This window comes from Cariama cristata, unplaced genomic scaffold (genome assembly GCF_000690535.1).
Source record: "Cariama cristata isolate BGI_N322 unplaced genomic scaffold, ASM69053v1 scaffold16432, whole genome shotgun sequence".
NCBI lineage: Eukaryota > Metazoa > Chordata > Aves > Cariamiformes > Cariamidae > Cariama > Cariama cristata.
The window spans coordinates 10,792-37,722 of record NW_009603378.1 but is presented as its reverse complement, the minus strand read 5'-3'; the positions used below and the strand labels follow the sequence as shown (position 1 = coordinate 37,722).

The 26,931-nt window shown below is 35.2% G+C and overlaps 1 protein-coding gene across 1 annotated transcript; it reads right to left on the bottom strand.

Moving 5' to 3' along the window:
• Positions 1-17,899: 17,899 nt before the first annotated feature.
• Positions 17,900-26,026, bottom strand: LOC104157729 (uncharacterized protein KIAA0825-like; the record flags this gene model as incomplete). The annotated part of the gene is made up of 4 exons (XM_009695176.1): positions 17,900-18,056; positions 21,983-22,391; positions 24,091-24,324; positions 25,838-26,026. Coding segments are annotated over 4 exons (989 nt in total), but the record flags the coding sequence as incomplete, so codon positions are not given.
• Positions 26,027-26,931: the final 905 nt, after the last annotated feature.

Below are 26,931 nucleotides of genomic sequence, written 5' to 3'. Positions count from 1 at the left end.
GAATTAGAAAATACAAAACTCCAAGCAAATTCATATGCATTGCTCTTTGATAGAGTAATATTAGTTTTTATCTACAGAGAATCTATCAATTTAAGGATAATCTGGGGGGAAAAAAATAACGAGGAGGTATAAGACCTCTGACTAGACCCTCCTTCATTCCAGGGGATCCACAGAGTTTAAGGAAGAATGAGGTGGAAAAATTGTACAGAGATTTCATTCTTGGGCTTCTTATTATGGGCTTCTCCCATCAATACAGGTGAAAAATCCAGAGCAGGTTGATTAAATAATAAAACCTTCTAATTAATTTCACTTTAAACATTTTATGACTTTCTGTCTACATTGTATCACTACAGCACAACAGAATCTTTGTTCCAGAGAATTTTGGTACTAGAAAAAAGGACTGGAAAATCAGGAACAAAATAGCCATTCACTTATATGCAGAAAATCCCTGTATTCATTTTTTCTGTTAAAGTTTTTGTGCACATTTTATGTGTACAACAATTTGTAATATTAAAGCTGTTTACACTTATCATTGCAATCAAAACTATGTGCCCATTTAAATGAGCATGTTAAAATGAGCAAAAGATGAAAACAGTATCAGGTTTTTCATTTGTTTCCTAAACTGAATAGTGTTCCTCGGAAAACAAGCAAATATTTTTCTTTTAAAAAAAAAAAAAATCAATAATGAAAACATGCCAGGGTTGCATTTTTCAACCAAAATGGAAAGACAAAAGTTTAAGAATGTTTATAGATGTGTCTAGTTCAACAGTTTCATGTGTTGGATGTGACTTTCACAGTCTGTTGGCAGTTTGCAGGAAAGCCATCACACCTGTGACTTGGTCGTTGATTAATGAGTCTTTCAATTCATCGCTACCATCTGAAGAAGGGCCATGGCCTTTCTATGCTTCACTGGTTTATTCGCCTTCAACTGTAGTCCTACCAAGGTATCTTCCATAAAGAAAATCACACCTGGTTAAGGCTAATGAAAACCTCAATATGTCATTTTCTAGACAAGTCAAAAAGCATGTAAAACTAGACAAAAGATGTATTCAAGCAACATGAATGCAGTTTTGTCATAACCTGTCAATCTAAAGACTAACATAAAAAAGCTTTCTTCAATGACATTTTCCAGTGTCAACTATTAGAATGACAATTCTGAATTCCCTCTTTGCTACATGATGCAGGGTGCATAATGGTTTCCCACTCTTCACAAAGACTAAATTCTGTTGTTAGATCCCAGAAAGAAGTTTACAGTGGACAAAAATCAACAAACAGTTTTTCTGGGCCAGATTATCAGTCAGCAACAGAAACCCTCAAATCACCGTGTCTATGCAGGTTTTAAACTGACTACTCATATCATAATACCTATTAAGAGCATATGTGAAACTGCCCAACTCGGCTGTAGCTTCAGAACTGTATCATGATTGTAAAACTTTCAAGGCCAGTTTGACTCTGACAGCTGGGCCTGGGGAAGAGGCAATAAGGTTTTGGACTTGTCATCCTTTCTTAAGCAATTAGCTGTTGAATCAGGGTAAGCTGGGCAGGAGAGAGGAAGTTCATCCAGGAAAGACATGTGAGAAAGCCAAGAACCTGTGGGAAAACTGTAGCTACGTAACAGCTACAAAGGTCTGTTATCTGCACAGTAGATACTTGGTTTGTGGTAGCATCAGGAAATGTTTCAAGGTTAAGAGAAACCATCCTTTGGAGGAAAACTAACGGGCCTACCACTTCCTAAGATGACTGCTCGGTAATTCAAACTAGCTAAGCAATTAACTGTAACTAAAGCTGAGCTGCCTCCCCTTTATTGCCACCTAGGACTGTGCACATCAACAGTTCCCACAGACCAACTACTATATGGTAGCTTTCCATCTTAAGATTTAGTCAAAAGAGCTACGTTCTACTCTTGGCTTTACTACAGACTAATTGTGCAGTGTAGAAGAAACCTTAAAGGTGACTTGCAGGACCAGATTTTGCATCTGTTTAATTTTGATGTTAATACTTCCTCCTCTACCTTACAGGGGATTTGCATGTCTCAACTCATTACAGTCTGTATGGAAATTGAATTACTCTGCATTACTAGCACTTCGCTGAAAATCCCTTATCTAAAAGAAGCAGAAGAAAGAAACAATGGGTTGGTAGGCAAAATAGACTTTTAGATTGTTGGCTTATGTCCTGTAGCCTCTTCCTTTGTAGGTGTAGCAAGAAAGCCTATTGCTGAGATGAGATGAGTAGCTAAGCCAGTGTGTACAGTTAGGGTAGTCAGTACTCTGCATGCATTAATACACATTTAGAGTTTTTGTACGCACTTATGATCGCTACGTATCTATTAAGAATGCAAACTTGGATCAGAAAGGCTCAGAAACAGGAAGAAGAAAAGAACAGATAAGAAGACAAACATGATTATCTCCACTTAAGAATCCTTACTGAGCAACAGGATGTGAGATAGAGTTGAAAGGAAGGCAAATTATTTACAGATGAAAGGAAGTATCTATTTTTAAGAACGTCACCCAGGTCATGGGATGCCAATCACCAGGTTAATTAGATAGTGACGTAAAATGTCAAAGTGTCACACTTCCAAATAATGATTTGTGGTTGCAGCATGCAAAAATATCCAGTTATGAAGAAAATATACTTTTAAAGAAACGAGTTAAACGTGAACCCTAACAATAAATGCATATATGCATTATTAACACTAACACAACGCATTTACTTAGCATTTTTTCCATTAAAACACATGAAAGGACATAAAAATGTGGTCAAATGTTACCTAATTTTAAATGGGGAAACCAAGATACAGTGAGACACTACTGGAAGAATGGGGTTTAGTTCACAGGCCTATGCTCTAGCCAATAAGCTGTGCTTAACACACTTTTGAATGCAAAACATGTGTTGCCAATACTTTTTTTTTTTACTTTTTTTAGAGGTCAGGTTTGAGCTATGGAAATAGCATTAAATTAGAATTAAACCTTATTTGAGCAATGTTATAGTTATTACTTCAAAGAGAGCTGGCAAGTACATCTTCCATATCCTATGTAGGCAAAGGCCTCATCATAAAGGACATCCAGGTATTAAAAAGGAGTTCACATTAACTAAGGTTAACTGGGATATGGCAATCCCTTCCTTTTTAGCATCTTTTGTTGGAGATTGTTGTTGGAGAATATTGTTTTATTCATAGGATTCATCAACATGGCTGCAGGAGAGAGAGACTGCTAACAACCAGAATAGTCTAAAGCATACTGCATAAGGAATTCTCACCTTTAGCCTCACTTACCTGTGAAACTCATGCTACAACTGCATTCACAATAATGGCTGGAGTGGCATTCAAACAGTATGTAATACAGGGTGCTGTCTTCCCTCTTGCTTACTGATCTACATTCTGCCACTAATGCTTTTAAAACTGCCAGGCAGGGAACTAAGCCTACTTCTGACAGATCCTTTAAGGTCAGAGTACAGTTTCATTAGCTATGTCAGAAGAGGATAAGCAGATGGAGGATAATCCTTATGTTGACGGATGTGACATATACCTTGTTATTGACCAACTCATTTATGGAAAAGGGTCCTTGCTTATCCAGAAAGGTCAAAATCAAATTCTCCTCAAAACCCCAGTGGCTTTTTTTTGGGCCATCCAGCACTAGGGTCTAAACCTGAGTCTGTGATCAACAGAGAGACATGCAATAATGGTTTAATACCTTTCACCTGCTTCTTTTGATACAGGAACAATGGGATAACATCTTTCATAGCCTCCCAGGCATTTTAGAAAGCCTCTTCTCACATGCGTTATAAGGCTATCCAGTATAATCTCACCAAGCAGGTGGTGATTACTGCAGTATTAATGGCATCCCAGTTCTTCACCAACACATCATTAATAGCTGACTTGTAGCCGTAACAACAATAAGGATTTCCAGTATCCAGCAACTTGGATACAAAAGGTCTAGGAGCATCTGCAGTTTAGAAGAAGGACTAACACATCCAAAAGTACACTAGACGTAACACTGGCATCCTTTGCCATGCAGATATGTCTCTGTCTTGGCATCATGCCAGTAATTGCTCTTCCACTACTTGTTTCTTCTATGAAGAAAATTGTTAGAGAGCCTCCTACCTTTTCATACTCTGGGTATTTTCACTCATTTCTCAGACTCGAGCTTTTGTACAGTTGCATTAAAAAAAAAATCTTTCACAGATAACAAAGCGCATGCAGTTTGCTGACATTCTTTTCAATTCCAAAAGTACGTAATACATTTTTCCATGTGTTGATAAACTGGATTTTAAAAGAGCATTTTCTGGATATCTAGATAATCAACAACACAATGAATATAAACATTTTCTATAAATAGTTCACCATATGGCTACCATTCTCAACAGATGGTGTCTGTGTATCCACTAGAATATACAAGAGCTATGCAGATTTTGCCCTGCAATCATTCAAAATTCTAAAGAAGAATTTTTTACTTAATTTTGATTTTATTAAGCTTAATCAATGGCAAAACATATAATTTTATCACCTTACTCTAGTATGGGGAACAAATGCCACAACTATATCAACAAATTTATTTGCAAAAGGCAAGTAGACAATCTTCACCCAATACAGTCAAAAGGATTTCAAAAAAGAGAGACACTAGATACAAGATCAGCTTCCACAGCATAAAGGGATCTTCGTAATCTTAGGACAGCACCCTGCTGGCAAGGAAGTCTTTACCTTCTAAAAAGCAGTTTCATTTGCAAACAGCCCAGTAGTTTGTCAGACAGAATGCGGAGTCCAAAGAATGTGAGTTTGTGTATATTTTGCAGCAGACTTTACTAGAAAGCCTACATATTTTATCCACTTTCAGTAGAAAACAAACTTACTAATTTTTTATCGTTTCCTTAGAGCCAATAAACAATTCCAGGTTTTCTACTCTGCTTTGAGTAGCTGCTGAGCAGTTGAGAATATTTATCAAAGGAATGCATGACTAGAAGTAAACCACTTGGTCTATCCTGTTTCAACTGAAAACTGCTTAAGCTCATACTGCTGTGCAAACACTTTCCGGAAAATTCTTCTTGAGCTACACTGGTTTATCTGTTGGAAATAATCTTCTAATACCCAGTCTAGATGTTTTCCTGGCGTTTCTTATCCACTTGAACAAATATTGGTCTTAACTTGTATAGTTTTTCTAACTTGGTACTGTTTCTCACCTCATGCATTTATGGTAAACCAACATATTTTCCTCTCAATTACTGTTACACTTCCTATTCTTAAGATATTGTACTTGACTGTCATTGGCTTTGCCAGGCATGAGTTCTTCTCTGTCTGTTCCTGTAGCTCCCAGGGTGCTCCTGCTTGCACACACACACCTACATTGTTCCAAACAAAACACTACTTATTGCCCTGTGCTGGCACCAGTCCTCTGTGAAACTTCCCTAAGTGCAGAGGAGGGAATCCCGACCACAGTTCCTCAGAAAAGCAAATTACTGCAATATTAGAGAATGGCTTCATGTGTTTAAAAAAAAGTCTCGGTTGTTTCTCATAATTATAGTGAGTGGAATGTAGTTATTCTCTATAGTAACGTATTCCATGCACCTGAAAGTCCCGTAAAACTGCAGAAGGAAGGTCACATCTCAAGGAAAATATTAGTGTCTCATAACTACATACAAGTTGCTGAGATACATCTCTGCTAATAAATGATCAGAAAGTATTTAACTTATATATCACTATAAAGGTTGAGCAGTGCTTGCACAGCGCCAAGGCCTTTTTTTTCCCCACTCTGCCCCCCAGCAAGTTGGTTGGGTGTGTGCAAGAAGCTGGGAGGGGGCACAGCCAGGACAGCTGACCCAAAATGACCAAGGGGATATTCCATACCATATAAGCATTGTGCTGAGCAATAAAAGCTGGGGAAAGGAGATGGAAGGAGGGACGTCCAGGCTTATGGCATTTGTCTTGCCAAGTAACCACTATGCATGATGGAGCCTTGCTTTCCATGAAGTGTCTGGACCTCTGCCTGCTGATGGGAAGCACTGAATGAATTCCTTATTTTGCTTTGCTTACATGCACTGCTTTGTTTGACTTATTAAGCTGTCTTTATCTAAACCCATGAGTTTTCTCACCTTTGCTCTTCCAGTTCTCTCTCCGATCCCACTGCGGGGGAGTGAGCAACCAGCTATATGGACACTTATCTAGTGGCCAGGGTCAACTCACCACAGTCACTAAAAGTATTCTCAAATGTGATAACAAGCACAGAGATAGTGGCCAAACAGTTAAAAAGAAGAGATCATAGTTGATACAATAAACTGCAGAAACAGTTTCAACGTGCTAATTTAGCCAGACAATAACAATTTTTCATCTATGAGCAGGACAGTGATTAAAAGTTGGGATACACATGAATTAAACAGTAACTAAAACCATATGGTCTTCTTGTCTCAATATATGTATTACAGGTAAGGAACTCCTGTTTGGCACTGAAATAGCTAAGGATATACACGCGAATGCCAGGATTTGAAAAAGCAGCATGTATCTGTGTTAAGTATGAAGGACATTTTGTAAATTTTAGGGTAAATCAAGTCTACAAATTAGCAGAATGTTAACAGGCTTATTATTAAAAGATACTATTTCAAGTATAATCGAAAAGTATGTTTTAACTTTTATTCTTGCAGCCTAAACTATGTAAAAAAAAAGAATGAGAACTAAATCTAAAAAGGAAAGGAATCCATCTTTATAACCATTTTTGTCCTGTAAGGAAAACTTCTTTACAGTTTCTAAAGGTATGAACTGTAAATAAAGATGAACATTAAGTTTTCTATGTTACTGCTTACTGCTCAACTTTAATAGGCTTCTCCTGATAGCATTCTACATTTGATAATCTTGAAATAAAATAATATCATTAACCTACCACATCCTTCATTTGAAAAATTTCCTAAATGCTTTACTTTGAGGATCATAGGAATGTGTGGATTAGATTCACACACTCATGTGGAGCCAGTAATGAGTAGTACATAACAATTCATTCCCTTTTTAACCAGTCCTAAAAGCCTTTTACTTTCCCCTAACCACCAACCAATTAATTTGCCTACCACTTGCTGGCTCTGGGACAACACTCCCATAACCCCCTCCCACCTAACTCAGTCATTAACTAGGTTAGGGGAGCATTTCCCTTGTAAATGAGTCCCCTAAGCATTTTTACTTTTTTTCCACCAAAGAGAGAGCAGAGCATACTTATTGTACTTTGTATGCAATTGACAGTATTTCTCTTTAAACATAAAAAAGGAAATAGACCCCAATATCACTGTGAACAGGTAAAAATACTTTTGCCTGCACAGAAGTAACTGATAAGCGAAAGCTTTAGCATGTGATAAAGAAAGTATTATGGTACCCCACTTTATATAAACTGATGGTTCTGCCATTTTTCAAGTACTACTGTTAGTTTTGTTTAACACATCTCAGGAGGCAAATAGTAGAAACAGAGTAAGTCTATCATAAACAGCAGGTCAAAATAATCACACACCCATTCAGCTTGAACCTTAACTCCTGAGCACAAGTTAGGCTGAGATTTATGCAGTGTTAGGAAGGAGCATGGTGAACCACCTAAAGATAGGGTTCACTGAAGTCATTGCAAAGCTTACTTGAGTAGCCATGAGACCAGCTAGCATTGGCCTAGCCCATTGGAAAACATGAGCAGACATGTTTTAGGCAGGTTAAAAATTAACTCATGTAAAGCAAGAAGCTGTGTTGGAAATGCTGGTCACTACGGCAGATATTGGATGAGCAATTCTACTTAATGATCACAATGGGTTTGAACGATCTGTTGGTCTGTAAAGTAGAGTGGTTTAAATAATAAATCCATGAGCTAATCATTAATGGCTTGCATAATGTCACTTCTAGATGAGAATTTCCATATCATGTAGAAGGGCAATGAATGGAGACATTTTCAAATTAGGAAGGATGACAACAATTAGGGCACTTATTAAATTAAAAAAAACGATGCAACAATAGATTGTATGACAAAGGCATGAAATCCAGAGAAGGACAGAGAAGGCATATACACGATTTCTTGCTGAAGTCTATGAAGAGATCAAAAGAAAAGTGAAATGTGTTTCAAGATATTGGAGAAGATGAAATGCCCATAGAAAATGTTCCCTCTGCAAATCACAGCAGCCCTCTCTGCTCCCTTTGGCTCACAGTGATGACATCAATGTGAAGGGGAATTCAAGAACCAGCTTGACTCTAAGACTTTCTATTAGAATCTCTTTTAAAAGGGCAAACTACTTCATTTTTAATGAAGGACAAGTGTTAGCAATCAGCAGGAGAACTACCAAAGAAAAAAAATATTAGTCCTGAATTATCTCTGTCATTTAACATAAAAATGACAATACTGGTACAGACCAAAAAGTCCATCAAGTCCCACATTCTGTCTGGTAGTGAGTAACAGAGGACATGAAGAGGAGAACTGAATGGTACATTTTTGCCAGCATCATTTTTTTGTGCAATTGCATTAAAATTTTGGAAAATAGCAATTTGGGTGGGGAAAGAATTAATCACATCAAAATTAAGAAAGAAGACTAGAAATAGACTGTAGAAATATTTTATACATGAAGTGAAGGAAGAATTAAATGTTTAAGGCTAACTGCTAGTGATAAATTGAGAAAACAGCATAAAAAACCCCATAAAAACGTTTGATTGCAAATTCACACACTTTTCAAATTGTCATTCTAGTTTCTAAATAGAGAAACAGTTCAGTTTAAAAGATGAATGATATGACCATACTAGATATCATCAGAAAGATTCAGAAATAAGAAGGGAATACTAAACTTCTTAGTTTGCAACATATAAGTTTTCCAGCTTTCACAAAGATGTAAGTGGCAAATATCTTAGAAACACACTCATTTTTTCCACTTGTAATCCTCTGAATTTAACAAGTATCAATTCTGCATTAAATAGATCTGCTTTCCAATTAAGCGGTTAAATTCTACAAGTAAAAAAGTGTTAAAGTAGTAAAATAAATGCTATTAGTTAAAAACTGTTAAGGAAACACTTTCTGTTTCTAGCTACGGTTGTCTTGCCCCCAAATGAATTTAAGATTCATTGCAACTTGAGTAAACATCCCCTAAGTTCCGTGGTATACAGCTGAAATCTCCCTGAGCAGTACAGGTTTGCAAAGTTACTAATTTCTTTTTAAAGCACTATTTAAGGGCAGTATCAACATATATGCAGGTCTCAGACAGAAAGAACATATTAGATTCCTGAAAAATAAGAATTGAAAACCATCTTTGTATAGGTTAAATACACGAGACAATAAGTATCTCCATTTTAAAAATACATATTTAAAAATAAATGTGTAATTTATTTTATAAATTTCATCAGTAAAATCTTTGTGTATTAACTATCATAAAGCAAAAAGGACAACAGGGAAGTGCAATTATTTGCCAAAATCCCATTACCTGTGCGCCAGCAGCACCCTGAAGGTCATCTGATTCAGTCCCAAATAACTTGGCAGCAAGTTTGACCAATCCCAGTTCCATTCAGTAATGGTTGACTGTTGATACATGGCAAGAAGCTATTGTTAGTTATTAATCAGTGTTAATATGATCAGTAAATTAAAGCTCCAGCTGTGATATACTAACCAAGAAGGAGGGGGGTCTAGAACAAGGACTTAGACAGATGAAATCAATCATGTCCACAGAAGAAGGTTTTTATTCCAATAAGACAGCAATTAATCTATAAATCCATTTGGGGATGTAGTGATTATTTATAAAAAGATAAATCAATTTTTTGAACCGTTATTCTTCCAACTGTTAATGGCATTCTGCCCAACCACTTTGTCTGAGAGCTTGACTCTTTGTTTGAAAAGCAAAATAACTGGCAAATTTTTACGTAACAACAGTTCACATGTTCCGCTGTCAGCAAAAAGTTCCTCATGAAAAACTTGGTATAGCTGGAATTCAAGATGCAACTTGTATCGTAATTAGAGTTATGGTTTACTTGTCTATTGTTTTGGAAGGCACTCCAGTCACCAGATTGTTATTATAAACAGCATTAAGTCTAGACGATGTGAACTAACATAACTCCATATCGCTTATTTAATAAATAAAAGCAATCTACAATAATGGTGGGCAGACAAAAGATGACACACAACATTTTTATGTTTACAAAACAGTAACCCCTGTTGCATGATATTTGCATTGTCAGTAATGGTGAAGTAGTGACTACAATTCAACAGTCTGGGGAGGAAATAGTTCAAAAACTATTGTTATAACACTGAAATAGCACTGAGTAGTTAAAAAAAAAAAAAAAGAACAAGCAAGTCAAAAAAACGGAAATAAACCTAAATAAGAAGAGTAATCTATAACTTGCAGGGCATTTTTTTCTTACAGACAGCACTTGGTTCTTCTGGGAGCGCAGAATCAGTGCAATCCCCCCCCTTCCTTCCATCTTTATTTTATTCCTTTCCCTTTTTTAATTCAATTTTGTCCCTAATCCTCCTCTTTGACATGCACTTAAAAGTAACATAGAAAAATAAATGTGAAATACAGAGTAGAAAAGGAGACAAAGGAAGCTAAGGAAAGAATAATACATGTGAAAGTGGAAAGTGAATGAAGAAGTAAGAGTGAACATCTGATAAAAACAAAATAAGGGAAAAAGTGAACTGAGAGGACAATAGGAGCAGAAGAACACAGGGGAGAAACCAGGCAACTGTTCTATACTCTACACTGAATTAAAAATAGATAAATAAATATGGAGAAAGTGCTTGTAAATTCAAGAGGGATAAAAAGGAGAAGCTAAAGAGCCAGCAGCAATAGTCATAATAATAGGAACATAATAATAATAGGAAATATACAAGTAGGAAAATTTATAAGTATACCAGATAAAAATTCAGTCTACCAGACTGATCAGTTCTGTGAAAAAATAAAGGATCAATTTCAAAAAAGTCACTTCAGAAAAGGAGAATAATTTCTTGGTAGCATTTTTCTTCGTTGATATTGTTGAGGATTTGCATAGCCTAGACTTAATCTTATTAGACAATAGAGGAGCAGCAGCACTGGCAAAGACTGAGGTGTCAGGACAAATCGATAAAATTAAGAGCAACAAGTTACTAGGACCAGATGGTCTTTATTCAAGATTTTTACAGGAATGTAAGAATGAAGTGGCTGAATTGTTAACAGAAATTACACACTTCCTAGAATCAGCTATTGAACTAGAGGTTTGGAAGGTAAGAAATTTACATTTCATTAATAAAAATGCTAGAGTTGATCTCACAATAGCAGTTCGGTGGCCTTTCTTTCAGCAGCAGTAAAATTCATAGAAATTATGATTAAGAATCTTGCTAAATTTGACATGATAGGGACAAATTAGTAAAAATTCAGAAGAGAAAAGTCAACCACCCTACTGTATGACAATTTTTACATATACCAACAAACAATACATGGAATGTTTACTACAAATTATCTTTCAGAAATCTTTGGAAAGAATTTGAGAAATTCTCTACCGAGGAAGCTTATATCATATATTGTTATATAACATATTATTACATATTATAGTATGTTATATAGCATAGTGTAACACAAATGTATTCTCTGTTTAGAGCTGAATCAGCTCTCTGGACTCACAAGCAGTATTGCCATGCCTATTCCAATTGGCTCTTCCAAGAGAAAAGTTTTAAAAAACAATACATAATTAACTCTTTGACAAAATATGTTGTGAAAGCAGTAGCTTGCTGGAACTTAGAATTTATAAAAGGATAAAATTTTAGTTGATGTATTAAAAACAAATCTAGTTACAATAGGTTTAAAGAAAATCAAGAAATTAATCATGGACTATAAACTCACAAGCTTCATTGCTGTTGCCAACCAGTAAGAAATGAACTTAAGAAGAAATATATCCTTTGAGAAGAATAATTGTTCCTTGCCAGCACTCTGGCATCTTCTATAGGCATTGGTAATAGCCGTCAGAGGAAACCTGACACTGAGCTATACTGACCACTATTTTACAAATAGACGGTCCCACACCGCTAAATAAATGTGCGATTTTATGATAAAGGGAACTAAATTATTTAATAATATTATTAAGCTCAGGAAATAAGTCTGTCATTGTCAACAACAGGGTTGGCACATGGTACTTTAAAGTCCATGATCTACTCTTTTTTCTTTTTAAGATACTTTTCCATATTCAGGTAATAGACTTTATGCCAAAAATTTACAAAATCCAAAGCAATTTAATATGAACTATCCCTTGTCATCTGTTGATTAATAGAGCAGCGCAAACATGTCATGTAGCAGAAGAATTGTGCCCTGAGTTGTCACTACCTTGAAGGTCTTATTCTACCACACTATTAATGAACTGAGAATTGAGGCATGGTAAACTATTTTCTGCATTTCAAATTGGAGTAAGGGATTCTGTAGCCCCTTAAATTCTATCAGTTTAAGATATACAGAAAGGACCTAGTGGAAGAAAAAAAAGATACTTTAAAGCATGTTCCTCTGGAGTGAGAAGCCTTGTGAAACTGGTATTAATCTCCTTTCTAAGGAGATGATTAATGCTTTTATTGCAACATGACAATGATTAAGCATTCATTAAACAATTAAGGAAAAAAAACCCCACACAAACCGATAAACCAAACCTGACATATTTTACAGCAATACTACTGGCGACATAGTTAAAAATGCTCAAAGCTGGGATAGAAGATGACGCAATTTAAAAGCAGAGTTGTACTGAAAAAGGATGTCTTTCTACCACAAATCTGTAAAGTAAATGTCATCCCACTGTAATACCATTTCTTTTTAAATATTTGAAACTGAGGGATAGATTCAGAACTGCAGATGACAGATTAGGAAGACTTGAGAAACGATGGTGTAAGTCCTTTTGAGTGTCCAAGTGCTATCAGAAACTATATACCATTTTGTGTAATGAATTGGTCATGTGATGCTCTGTCAGGGATTTAGACTAATACATCTCTTTTCTGTAACTGTTACATTATCAAGAAACTAATTTCTATAAGTAAATTATAATCCTTTATATATCACTGTCATAGCTCAATGATAAACAGAGAAATGGATGCTTTCGGTTTTTTGTGGTTTTTTTCCTTGTTTATTCTCACTGTTCTGTTAAATCTCTGCATTTTCAAAGCATCCTTTACTTTACCATTCAACATTTCTGTGAAAAACTCATCAGGAAGACTTTAAATGTGCACTTGGAGTTTTGCCATGATTTTTCAAAGGACTAAGACTAGCCCTATGTACCATTACACAGATGGAATAAATGTCGTTGCTACTAATGGGTTTTCCTTCACCATACTGAACTAACATAGAAAGTCTAAGTAAATGCAAATTGAGCTTACATGCAATAATTCTGACAAAAGAAAAGGACAACAATGGGTTTTTGAACATCACGCTATTGTAGAGGGTGCCCTCATTAGATTCCTGAGTAATAATATTCCTTGGCACTTCATCAAATGTGAACACAAGTAATTAATTCAATTTTCATAATTTCAGTCTCTGTCATTATCATGATCATAATAAGATCGACAAGTAAAAATGATACTATAACTAAGGTTTCAGATTTTCACAAACCTGATTGAACACTTTTGCACAAGATTGTCTGTACACTTGGAAAGGGTTGAAGACAGGCTGCTCTTCTCTCTCCTTCAGCCTCAAAGGCAGGCATTGACTGCAGGTAACACCATCTTCAGACGAATTCTCACAAGACAGCTGCTCTCTCAAATATTCCTTTTAGAAGAAAAAACAACCATGATACAGTATATGCCGCCCCGCTTTCTACATGAAATTTGCCTAAGTTTTGAGCATACCTTTACAGTGTGCTTAATAGAAGTTCTTTATATTAAAGGAGGGAATAAGTAAACTCATATAAAATAGAAACCTTTTTAAGAGTAACATCATTTTACAGCAAACAATAAATAACCACCATGAACACCCATCCACCTGAAGCAAATCAGAATAATCTAAGCTATTGTTCTGGAATTGTCACCAAATTATGTGTATCAGTTCTCATTTAATATACATATGTTAGACATATATGGAAGTGAAAAACACACATTCTCTATGAGCTGTTCTAATGTAAGATGGCTATTACAGGATTTATTTTACATGATGAACTATACAAGAATATTTAAAGTTACTTTTTGGACAGCATTAAATAGTTACTACATGACTATAAAATTAATTGTTTGATCAACGTGTTCAAACCAGTTGTTTAAACACAGGAAAGAAATATTCTCCTGCTCTTCAAAGCTATTTGTAATTGTTTAAGTATTCAAAGATTAGAAGTCATTTATGATTTACACAGCAATTTTAGAAACTATAGTGTAACAGACGCATGATTATTTTGGCCACAATCTTTTCTGTTTTCACTTCTTAAACTACTATGTAAATAAATCATCATTGCATGCCAATATACTGTTTTGATTAAATAGAACCATTTTACAAAGAGCTAGATAATGAAACACTTACAGATCTATTTGCTGGAAGGACTACTGTGATTAAACAGTTTATTGTTATTAAAATGAAGTCCATAATGATAGGATTGCCATAACATTGAGCAAGTACTCAAGGTGAGTCTTCATTAAGATGGGTGGATGCAAATGCTCCTTTTACTTTACAGTACTACTGATGATAAAAAATTTTCAGACACGGGTGAGGGATCATGTAAACTACCTGCCAAGGTACCCTGTGCTCCTCAGTGTGTCTCTTTCTAAAAGAATAATTTCATCATCGGTTTAAACTGGTCCAACTGTGGTCTGGCCTGAAAGGCACAAATTCCCTCGCAATCCACATAGACTGTAGCTGTTTCTCCCTTGTGTTGGCACTAGCATATGTTGTGAAATCAGCCAGAAAAAAGAAAGGTTTCAGCCAGATGAACAAACCACACGATTTCTAGTGCTACTACAAAGGGGGGTCTAGGAGTGGGAAAGCATAAGGGCAAGAGAAAGAGCAGGACTGTCTCTCACTCTGCTGCTTGCAGCCAATTGTCAGGACTGCCTAAGACAACCACGAAATGATCTAAGTGTATTTGCAGAAAAGAAAAAAAAGAAAGAAAATCGTACTCAGGGCATTTTCAGTTTAAGACAACAGCGCAACCCAACTGTTAAAACACATTCTAAGTCTCTTACCTACATTTTCTTAGCCTACAAAAATCTCTGGGTTTTTTCCCATCATTCATGACTTAATGCCATAACAGATTTTAAAGTCGTGGCGAAGGGGGTTAATAAAAAACTTTTTCTATACATTCACAAATTTTTCATAAAGGTACTGCCTTCAACGCACACATTTTCACAAAACTAGAAAGCTCTACAGCAACTCAGCCCTCTGGGTGTCACAGAGCCAGCAGAAACAGATTCTGTTGGGTTTTTAGTTGAGATATTGGAAATCGCTATCCATGCTTGCTAGGGTTTGAACAATACAGCTCACCTCCCAGTATGGGCATTTTTCTGTCTTTGTCAAAACATAAATCCACAGTATTCCAAAGAGACCTATTCAACAATGGTAAATATATTACTTCAGGAACTGCTTTAGTACAGGACATATTGTAGACCCTGAAAGGGTCACGTTTCAAAAATATGAAAATAGAGAGAAATGACATCATGTTTGTAAACATGTGAGCTATATGTTCACTATCATTAACTGGGCATGAAACCAAGTAGACAGAATATTATTGAGCCTGACAGCTCAGGAGAGTTGGTTTCTCTTTGGTAGCCATTAGTCAAAAATGCTTTTAAAAATGATCACTCTTTTTGATAAATACATGAGGGACTGTAGGCTGTTTTGAGTTCTAGAGTATCTATTACAGACCTTTATAACATCATAGCTTTATTTCCAAATACAGCTTCCAAGAATCAACATCCCCTTTCACCTGCTTTTCCAAGGAAAATTATTAACAACAATTTTCTGTCTCAACATTTTTTTTTCTATCCAGATGCAATTATTAAGCAGTGTAGTATAAAGACCTCCAGACTAATTTTAAGAACACGATCCCTTGATAGTCCAAGGAGTCTCCAAACAAAAGGATGGACCTTTGAACAGACAATAAAGTCTATTTCTTGGTAGTCAGGCAATGTAAGACAAGTTATGAAAAATAATATTCAAAAGTGCCTTATCATAATACCATGCTAAGCATTAAAATGATTTGTAATCATTTCAAAGGCAATTTGAAGTAACACAGTTAAGTCCTTAACTGAGTCAAGCTGGTCAGGATTTTCTTTTCTTCTTTTTTTTTAAAAACAAGACCGTTTTTTCCATTGAGAAATGTTCTATATTTAACAAAGCTCTTACTAGCTCTTGAAATTTAGGGAGAGACTCTTGGGATGTGGAAAGTCAGGCTAAAGCCCCTCTTCCACCTAATTCTCTCAGCCTCTTACCTCCTATTGGAGCTGCTCCACTTTGTATAAATAACTGAATACTCACAGGAGTCACATCTTGGGTAAGGGTCTCCAGAACCTGATATGGGCATTGTGTTCCTTCAGCTAGAGTGTGATTCTATTTTTGACCCTAGAAGTTACGGAACTGATTTTAAAAGCAATTTCTACAAAGCAAAACAACCCCAACAGGAGAAAAGGACAAGGTTCCATGCTTGTAGCTAATGGTCTAGCGGTTTGGGGAGTTAGTTTGGATGTGGGAGCTGCAGACTCAATTCCCTGGTCTAAACCAGGCAGAATAAAGATTTGAGCCTGCAGATCCTCTCCTGTAGGTGACTGCCCTAACTACTGGATTATATGCTATTTTTGGAGGTCTTGCTCATCATCTTTTCTTCACTCTGTTATACTTAGAGTAATCCTGAATGTGCTCCAGGTGAAAAGGTTTTGTTTGAATTGTATTAGAGTAATAATTTTCACTTCACTTCCTGAACCATTTAATTGTTTGAGATGAAACTTGAAAAGATTCTGTATTGTATTAATATTAGGTTGCCATCTCTACATACATGCTTACATTGCTTCTGAAGCTTCCAAATGCAGATACATAAAGGTTGCTTTTAAGCCTATACTTAGGAACTAAACAGTTGATCTGATTTTTCAGAAGCACAGTAGCAGTACTGAGCTGTTCTCTATTGCCTTCAGACAGACATAGCTCCCTAATTGGGTTTTTTTTGCTATCAATTTTTTTTTAAAAGAAAAATCTTGGCCTATGCCTATATTTGCATTATTTTGCATTTTATTATAAACACTTCTGTACACTTGCAATGATCTTAACAGCACCTGCTTATGCATTCAAGGAATAGTAATTTAGTAATTAAAGCTAATAAACAGAACTTTCTTAATTAAGCTCTGTAGATCTGTGTTATCATACAATTTAAGCAAACCTGTGTTTATTTCAGTGTATAAAATCAGAATGCTTTTGGTAACTTGGGGCAATTTAGTGCAGCCTTAGAAATAATGAGATAATTCTTTTACATTGCCCAAATTCCATATGCAGCAAACAAATCTGAATTTGTTTACTGTAATTTCGAAAACACTTTAACTGAACAGAGTTATCTAGATTAAGTAAGGTTTTCATGTGGCTGCATTTAGTTTCTCAGTACAGCCGTGGGGTTTGTTTGTTTTTTAAATTAGTGGAATTGATTTACCACATTTAATTTTACTTCCTGTAACAGTCAATTTTTCAATAGCCTTGCCGATTTTTTTAAATATTTTTTTTTACCGTGTTCAAATTCCTAAAATATGTCTATCATCTATGAATTTGAAGGAAGTTTATGAGCCATGCTACTGTTTAAGTACATAAATACAATCTACACTGTTTCCTATAAAGTAATCTTTTCTGTACAAACGCAGAAAAGTCTAAATGGAATGGATTCTATTACAATACCATATAGGATTTCATATTGACTTTAAGAAGCATTATCACCTCCTTGACTAACCCTTAGCTGCCAGCAGACGCTGCCTCAGGCCAGTACACACCTAATTGCTCGGTAAAAAGGCCGTTTCCCTACCTCATTGAGCCGGATGATGTGATAAATTTGCCTCAGGTACTCGCTGCCACCTGGTTTGTGGCAGATATCCAGGACCATCATGTTTATTTTCTGCTCAGTGAATCCAAGTGCAATACCTCCTTCCTCTAACGTTGCACCTTCTACTGTGACTGAGGCACTAGAATATAGAAAAGACGCAAATATTCTTAGGTTAAATTTCTAAAAATCAAAATATTAATACAAAAAGTGGGCTAAAACTAAAGTTAAAAAAACTTACAAAGATTTGGCTTGCACAAAACAAATGTTGCTGTAGATACATCTCATATGCCTTTACACAAACACATAATAAATGCTAAATAACATTCTTTTATTAGACAAATTTTAATTATTTTTATCTGAAAGACGAAAACATAAAACACTCTTCACTCTAAAGAGATACAAGCAGCAAATATTTCTTTATTTTCCTTTCCACTAGAGAAGTATCTTTGCTACTAGAAATGGCATTTGCATTCGATCTTTTGTACATTTTTCTTTGCCTGTCGCTGCACATATTAAAGCCTAATTAACATGTCAGAAAGGTAGCCATTACTCTAAGTATAGGTTAGAAGTTTTAAATTGAAGTCTTTTGCTTCCCACTGGTATGGTGGTAACCATTTCAGAGGTACCTATTTGCCACTTGTTGCACTTTTTGCCCTGTACTGTTCCTTGTTTTTCTTCTTAAAAGTATTTTTGTGAAGCTGCTACAAGAAGAATCTGAAGGTTACAGGCTCAAATTATTTGAAAAAAGTGCATTCAAAACTCTGACCATTGTTAGACTGCTCTCTCTGCATACAAACATAAGTTATCAGCTCTATACTTGCTTAATATTGTACATTGATAAAGTATTAAGGAAAAAAATACTAAAAGTAATTATTGTCCTCAAATACTAGAGCTGCAACACAGATATATGTTGGCATCTTGACATAGATGTGTCATGAACTTGAAAGACCAACAGAGTACGTTATCCCTTGTACAGTCGTTACTGGATTAATTTAAAATATATCAAAGATGCACTCTGAATTAAAAAAAAGGCAATATTTTAGTTTTTTAGAAGTAAAACCAAAAAAACCCCACAATACTTTGGTACAGTCAGCTGTAAGTTGCAGTTTACTGTTGGAAGTGTGCCATGATCACAAAGTTAGTTCTGTGAAAGTCGCTGTTTGACCTGCAGGCTCACTTAAATGCTAGACAGCTGCTGGACATTAAAGCTGATATTGCTTCCACATGCAGCTTCAGAACGTCCTACAGAGCGAATAGTTTCAAAATATAAACTATAATTTTGTTCTTTGCTGAATGGAAGTAAGTGATACTCTGTTATTATGGTGTATTTTACAGAAAAGCTTCAAAGAAATTGATCTTTAAAATTAAAGCACACTTAAGGCTGATCTTTCGATGCCACATATAGATACAACCTGAATTTCTTGTCAAACTTCTTAGCGACTGACATTGAAAAAGTTGAGGACCTCTGACAAAGAAGTATATCAGTGTCAGTGCCCAAATTGTATCCTTTCCTGTCCGTCACTGTGCAGGTGAAGCAGATGATTGGATTCAGTCAGTGCTATGATTAATGAGTTCCTCTCTGGATTTGGGACTGCCTATCAATCATGTCATTAGGAAGAATGTGCCCTGAAAGAGGCAGACCTCAGCCAAGGAATAAATGCATTCATCTTAATCTGTATATGCACCCAGCCAGCCAAGTCAGGGTCACCATGATGAAAAACAATAATCTTCAACTCGACAAATTACTTTGCAAAGACAGACATTTCTTTTCTTCTTGGGACGCATGTTCTTCAGAACCTAACGTGACTGTTTACAGCTCTGGTGCTACCATAAAGTGAAGGTTATTTTAATGAATAGTAATGCTTTCAGGCAGTACACAAGACAGGCAATGCATACAACTGCCACTTTCTGAACCTTCCACTGAAGATATATTTTTTTTTTAATTTTCCTAAAAACGAACTTAAATTTATATGCCACAATGGAAGAATCTATATAATATTTAGACTTTTTATGTAGCTAGCAGTCCTGATAACAATAACGTAACGCAAAATCAATCAAGACTTTCGCTTATAAAAATCCAGTGCCCTTCAAAGATGTTTCCACAACTGTGTAGGTGAATCCCAAATAAATTTTTGGATTTTATGGTTTTTATTTTCTTCCACAGAATGTATCTATTAAAAGTCTATAAACATTCATAAATATGAATATATATATAAATGCATGTGCATACATTTACCCACAAAATCTTTTAATTATGAAAAGGTCATACAGAACATAATTTTACATGAACTTAGATTTTCAAATATAACCATTCCCATTTCAAACAAATCACGTAAACATCACAAGTCTCCTCTTGAAAGATCTGCTTTTAGTTTAGTGATTATATGAGCATTACTTAGCTTAATTGATATTTGAATTTCAGCTTTAATATATTCATTTCATAATTTGCATTTATAATAATATTTTATCTCTTTGTTGCATATCTCAGCTATTTATTAACTAGATTATTTTTTCTCAGAAAGTGACTCACAATATTTGAATATAAAATGAAAAAAGAACATTTATGCTAGACCTCTACTGCAGAAATCCCATGTCTGGGGACTTAGTTTCATAACTGCATCATGTAACTACTCACTCGGAGAGCAGGTAATACATGCTTCAGTTTCTTAAGCTTAAAATCAGGAGCCCTAGTCACAAACTAGTTCTCATGTTGGTTGACACTGTACATATACAGAAAACATTTTCCCAGGCTCATTTCCAGCAATCTGATACCTAATGGTTAACACAGCATTTTTGTGGTATGTTAGAAAATAAAATAGAATAGTATACTAATTTAAAATTCTCAGCTTCACAAGAAGTGCAAACACTAAAATTTTTGGTTTTAGAGATTATTCACAGTATTGTCTTACCCTGCATTGGTATTCTTTAAGAAATACTCATTCTCTCAGAGACATTAGAAATTTTCTTATGGAACCCTTCTGTTAAGTATCCATTTGCACATTATCATTATGGGGTTTTTATTCTATGACTCTTTCAGTCACTGGCACCTGGTTTCAATCTTTTCATCACTCGATTAGAGCTTGTAAATCAGCATTAAATGGAAATGTAAAGATTAGAAGGATCAATGTCAATGAGCATCCATGTGACACTATTACTGCTTAGCACTAGTCACGTTAACTGACTACTTGCAGCAACTGGTTGCTGTCCCTTAAAGCACTGCATGGAAGTCTGTTCACTGACATCAGTGATTCTGACCTACAATCACTATATCCTTTGTTTATGGACAATTACTGTCAGGATAGCAATGACTGCAACCTTCAAGAATACTCATTAAAACAAGCAATCTTACTTCCAGTACTTAGCAATTTAATTCAGTAAGTCGTGCAACTCCAGTAAATCTAATACTGGAAAGCTGATGAAGAGTATTTTTACAGATTGGTACACAACTTCAACACTAAAACAGACTGGACTAGGAGCACATTGACATGTACACAACTCCTTGAAAAATCATTATGAGGATTTTAAACACTCGAATCTTAATGTCAAATCTGCAGGGAAGGTTGGTAATTCCTCAGAAAGGCACAGCAGGGTACTCTCCTTATCCTGTTTTGATATATCCTACTTGCCCTCAGGGTCTGTTATGTTTTAAAATGAAGTATGCTTACTTTTTAATCACAGATGGACACTGAACGCTTTTCATAGTCCCTCTCAATTTAATCCATAGCAAAATTAATTTATAAATATATTGTGGTGCCTTCTAGTCAGTGTACCTGTTCACATTCTGAAAGATACACCAACTAAATTGTCCACATTTTTCAATCATCACGAAAATATGAAATGTCTAAGTACTATGAAGAAACTGTTCTGATGAAACAACCATGGTTTACTGTTTCAACAATGCAATTACGTTGTGAAAACATGCAATAAAGCCATCAACTAATCAATTTCATATAAGATTACAGTACATGTTTTTTATTTTTTACATCGAACAATAGACATAAATATGTCAATAATCCAGTAAAATAAAGAACAAACAACAGCATGTGAAAAATACTACATTCTTACCAGTCTGTGCTCAATCTTCTAGCCTTCAGCAACTGGCTTTCAATCCAGTTTGGTCTTTGCTGTTCAATGCTTTGTATAACCTTCCGGGTCACTTGCCTAGGACCACTTTTCTGTTTTCCCATAACACTTTCTAAGCACACACGAACTAAACTGAGTTTTTCTTTGCTCCATCTGTCAAGTGTTGCACCTGTTAAAAGTTCTGCAGTATTTCCATCCTCAAATATCCGACATATAATTACAATCAAGTTCCAGACAAGCAGACCAGCTTTCTTCAATTCAGCAAAGTTTCTTGACATTTTTCTCTCAGCCAGAAAAAAGAAGTACTTAATTGGGGGAGGCAAACATGCAATCACTGTAGGTAACTTGCTGATTACAATAGATACTGCTTGAGCTGCAAGCCTTGTGAAGCCTTAAAAAAAGAAAGAAAAGAAGATATGATTAACATTAACATTCTAGTTCTATCACAGCATGCTTCTGAATGTTGTATGATAATTTCTAACTTTCTTTTGTACTGAAAATGGGTAAAAAGCTTAAGTACTCAACATTGTAGCTTGACTTCTATTGTGCTTCCTCTACATAAATCCCACAAAATCTAAACAATAACATGAATTAAGAACAGAGAAGCTAACAAATTTAGAATTCAGACTGACTGTCTTAACAATTAGTCCTGCTGTGCACAGTTATTACAAAATAAATGACAAAGGCAACACCCAGGTATTCTGAATGGTAAAAAAGTTGTCCTCAAAACTGTATCGTAATATTTTTTCAACTTCATGAGCGGAGCATTCCACTACGTGTCTCAGGATATTACATACATACATATCTTTAGTCTTCTATCAATCCCTTTCAGTGTTCAAACCCACAAAACTTCAGTTTATCAACTTTCATATAAGTATACACACTATATAGCACCACATTTTAAACATTCCAGATATCAAAAGTAGCTATAGAAGTAACTACAGAAAATACACTGCTCAAAAATCAAGACATATCTAAAATGAATAAATATATCAAAGGTGATCCACAATACAGCGCCAAGTCAGGATTTTAAAAAAAACTCAAACCAAAAGCCAAACAAACCAAGAAAAGCCTTGACTCATTGCACTTGTATTCTCAACTTGTTAAAAAAAAAGCCAGATCTGTTCTAGGTGTCACATAGCCAATTTAATTTGTCATTATGTCTGAGCCTTACCTTTTAGCTAGTATTATCAGTTCAAGCTTAGCAATAGCCTAAACCAGCCATACAAGTTCTAGACTAAAGTGAGATTGGAGTAAGAGTGCAGTGAGCACACTGCTGCGTAAATGTGCCTCAAGATGCTGAGGAGAAGATACATAGAAAGAAGGAAAGGATTGATGCCCTGGCTTGCCCGCAATCTACAGATGCCAGAATATACTACAGTGATACTACAGTACTGAAAATAATCAGGTAATATTTTGGGGGTAAAAAATTTACAGTGAAATGTTTCCAAAAGTTAGCCTTTTGAAATAATGGAGGCTTCAGGCACAGTAGGCTACAAAAGCATATACCAGAAATCAACTTTACACCTAGAAAACATCTCCTATTGTGTATATTCTTTCTCTTTCTTCAGTAACTGTTTCAACAACCAAGCAGTAGCATATTCCGTAACAGTTTCAGTGCTATTCAAACATAAATTGCTGTGTTGTAAAGTTGGGATGAACGAGTTGTTATCATTTCCATCAACATTGTGTATCTAAATTTAAACAGTCCTGAACTGAAAAGATGATAACTAAGAGAAGAACTGGTTACAGCCAGTAAGACAAGAGCATAGACATTATGCTTTACTCTGCCTTGAATCCCACCTTACTACGGCCAGATGCTAAAAACATTTTCAGTACTATTCTTATCAGTACTACAATACTGATTACTTAAAAAAGCTTGTTTGTGTATGCATGGGTGTAAGCCTCCAGAAAGAATAACTGAATTTTAACACTAAGTACTTTAAAAAAAGCCACAGGATGCTCAGAAATTTTGTTCATTGCCAAACTGCAACATTCACGAACTCTAACTGTTCAATTTTGATATGTATTTATTAAAGGGGTAACAACCTCTTAGGAGAAATTTATAAAACAGTATAAATTTCACCCACATTTCCCAGATTCTTTCCTCTTCATTTCCCGAGGAGTGTAATTCCATTCCTTTGGAACCGTTTTCAGTAAACTTTCAGGAACTATTTGCTTGTGCTGGTATGTTCCATAGTTTTCTGTTGCCTCCCATGAATGCATCAAAGAAATTACCTGCTTCACTATACCCTTGACTGAATTAATCAAAGTCAACTTCAAGCATTTGATAACCTCTGGCTCCGACTCACCACAACTGGAAACTTCAGAAGGAAGAATTATTAAATATTCAGCAAGTGTAAATCTGTTTCAGAAAGAAGCGTTTCAGAATTCTTATGGAAAGAAAAGTAACAACGTTATGAGTCATAATAACTTAGACCTAGTGATCTGTTAAAGAAATTAAAGAAAGAGTATTAAGCAAAACAATGTAGCATCTTGCATCATCTTAATATAGTACTGAAAAAAACTACAATTTAATTTGTTTCCTTCATCCTAATTTCTCTATCAATGTATTTCTAAACATTTAATTTAGGCTGACCGATGTCTTCCTTTTTATATGGAATACATTTAATTACTCATTAGACATCAATGAGGCAAACAGATACACCTATTTTTTCCTACTTCCTTGTCTTGATAGTATTAATGAAATTGTGTTTATTAGATACCCAAAAGGTTACACTAGAGAACAGCAAAGGAAGAAAAGATATTTTTGAAAGAAAAATGTATAAAAATAATAGTCATCAACAGAGACATAGCATGTTATCAGAGATTGCATGTTGAAAATAGACCATCTGAAATACAGTTATTGACACTAAAACAAGCATCAATCATCACCACATTCTTAACACCACAGAGAATTGTAGTTTCTCCATTGGCACGGAGCACCAGTTATTAGGCAGAGTGCTGCAGGACATATCAGAAATGTCTTTGGACATGTTAGGTCCTTTGTTCATACTTTTACTTGTCTGTACTTTTTGCTGATCCAAGTTTTATTCTTCTCTGCATGGCCTCTATGGAAGCTTCCATAGAACACTTCTGTATTTTTCTTGCTCTTACACCTCAGACTTCTACTTTTTGCAATCCCATTTTTCTCTGAGGAATACCTGAGCACTTTCACCACCACAGATATTCATAATTCTATTTCCCCTCTTACATTCTCCTATTTTCTTCCTTTCTTTTGAGCTTTCCTGCATTTTAGCCACGATTTGCAAGATCACCCTTCTAAGCCTCACCTCTCTTTTCTGGTTGAATACTGCTTTTCCTTGAGGGCAGCATTCATTGCTATAATTCTGAAGGCAACTTTCCTGTTCCATGGAAAATTAGGAGCCTGTCTGCCTGTTGCCAGGAGAATCTATATGCCCATCAGACTATGTCTCCCTCAATACAGGTCCTTCCTTTTCTTTTTCCATTCTCCTTTAACCGTATCTTACTTTTAAATCGTGGCAAAACTCTGGAGCTACTACATGCACAGAGACAAAGAGCCTGTATTGGTAGAGAGCTACAGAGACCACCTGCTGCCAGTCTGCCAGTAAGACAGACACTAAAGGAAATCAGACTCCTGGTTGACCACACAACTCCATAACCTCTGCTTTCTTCAAAATTTTCACCACTCCTACCATGACCTGATTGCTCAAAACACTTCAATTATACTTTATTTTTGAAGTAAACTACCATCATTTGATTTGATTTATTAAAGTAAAAATAATCTGCACTACATGTCTGAAAACTGGCAGGGTTTAACATCAGATTTTAAATACTTATTAATAAATTAAATACCTGTCATATTGTATAAGCAATTCCACAACTGCTCTTTTTCCATGTAGGTCTCAAAAGCAATGCCAAGAGATTTGGGTGATAAAGTGCAGTAAGATAATACCGTGAAGATTGTTTCAATCAGAGTAGGCTCTTTGTTGTTTATCTGTTCTAAGAGAGAACTTTGTTCATAACGATTCAATACTTCATTTCCTCCAAAATAAACAAAAACATAGTTACAATAATTTCCAAGTAATTCAAATTCACAGTAATAGACAGTAGTAATCAAAACAAACTGCAAACTGTATTTGAATAATATTTCAAACAATAATAATACTTACAGATACTGAAATCTGATCTTCCTCTGCATAATGACATTTGATTGTCTCCTGAATTATACGTAGCCATTAAAAAAAAAAGACTGAAGCATGTTTACAAACTATGGAATATGCCTATTTAATTCAAAATGCATTCTGTATATAATTGGAATTTGATGATTTACTAAATATTAATCAGAAGTAAATTGTACTACTTCCATAGAACCACAGTCAAAAAGTTATTACTTCTTAACTCCTCTTACCAATATATTAGTCACATGAAATAATGGAACTCTATTTAGTTATAGAAAATAAAATAAAGTATCAGCTGCATACTCCCGAAAATGGTTTGGCTTTGTTTTTCAGTATAAGATGACATTGAGAAGAAATCAGTTCACCAAAACAAAATCTCAGCCCTGCTAAAAGACAGATACCTATGTTTTTAAAGACAACTAGTGATTTTCATAGAGTTGAGTGGTAACAGCTTACATAACATATATTTCTAAATGTTTTTCATAATTATTACAAAACATTCTCCCAACTGAAAGATAATGATGTATTTAAACCTCTTTGAACCAATGCACCTCAATGGCTTTGACTTGTTCTAATGTCAAAGATGTCAGCTTCCCACATATTTGTGGAATATGCTTTTGATGTTAATAATCACAAGAAATGACCAGAGTCAGAATCAATTAAACACTTCTAATTTAAATTTCTAGTTCGCAAAATTGAAAATTTCTGTAAAATTGATTTAGATAAAATTGTACTTGAAAACATCATTGTCTTATGCCAGCTTGGCTG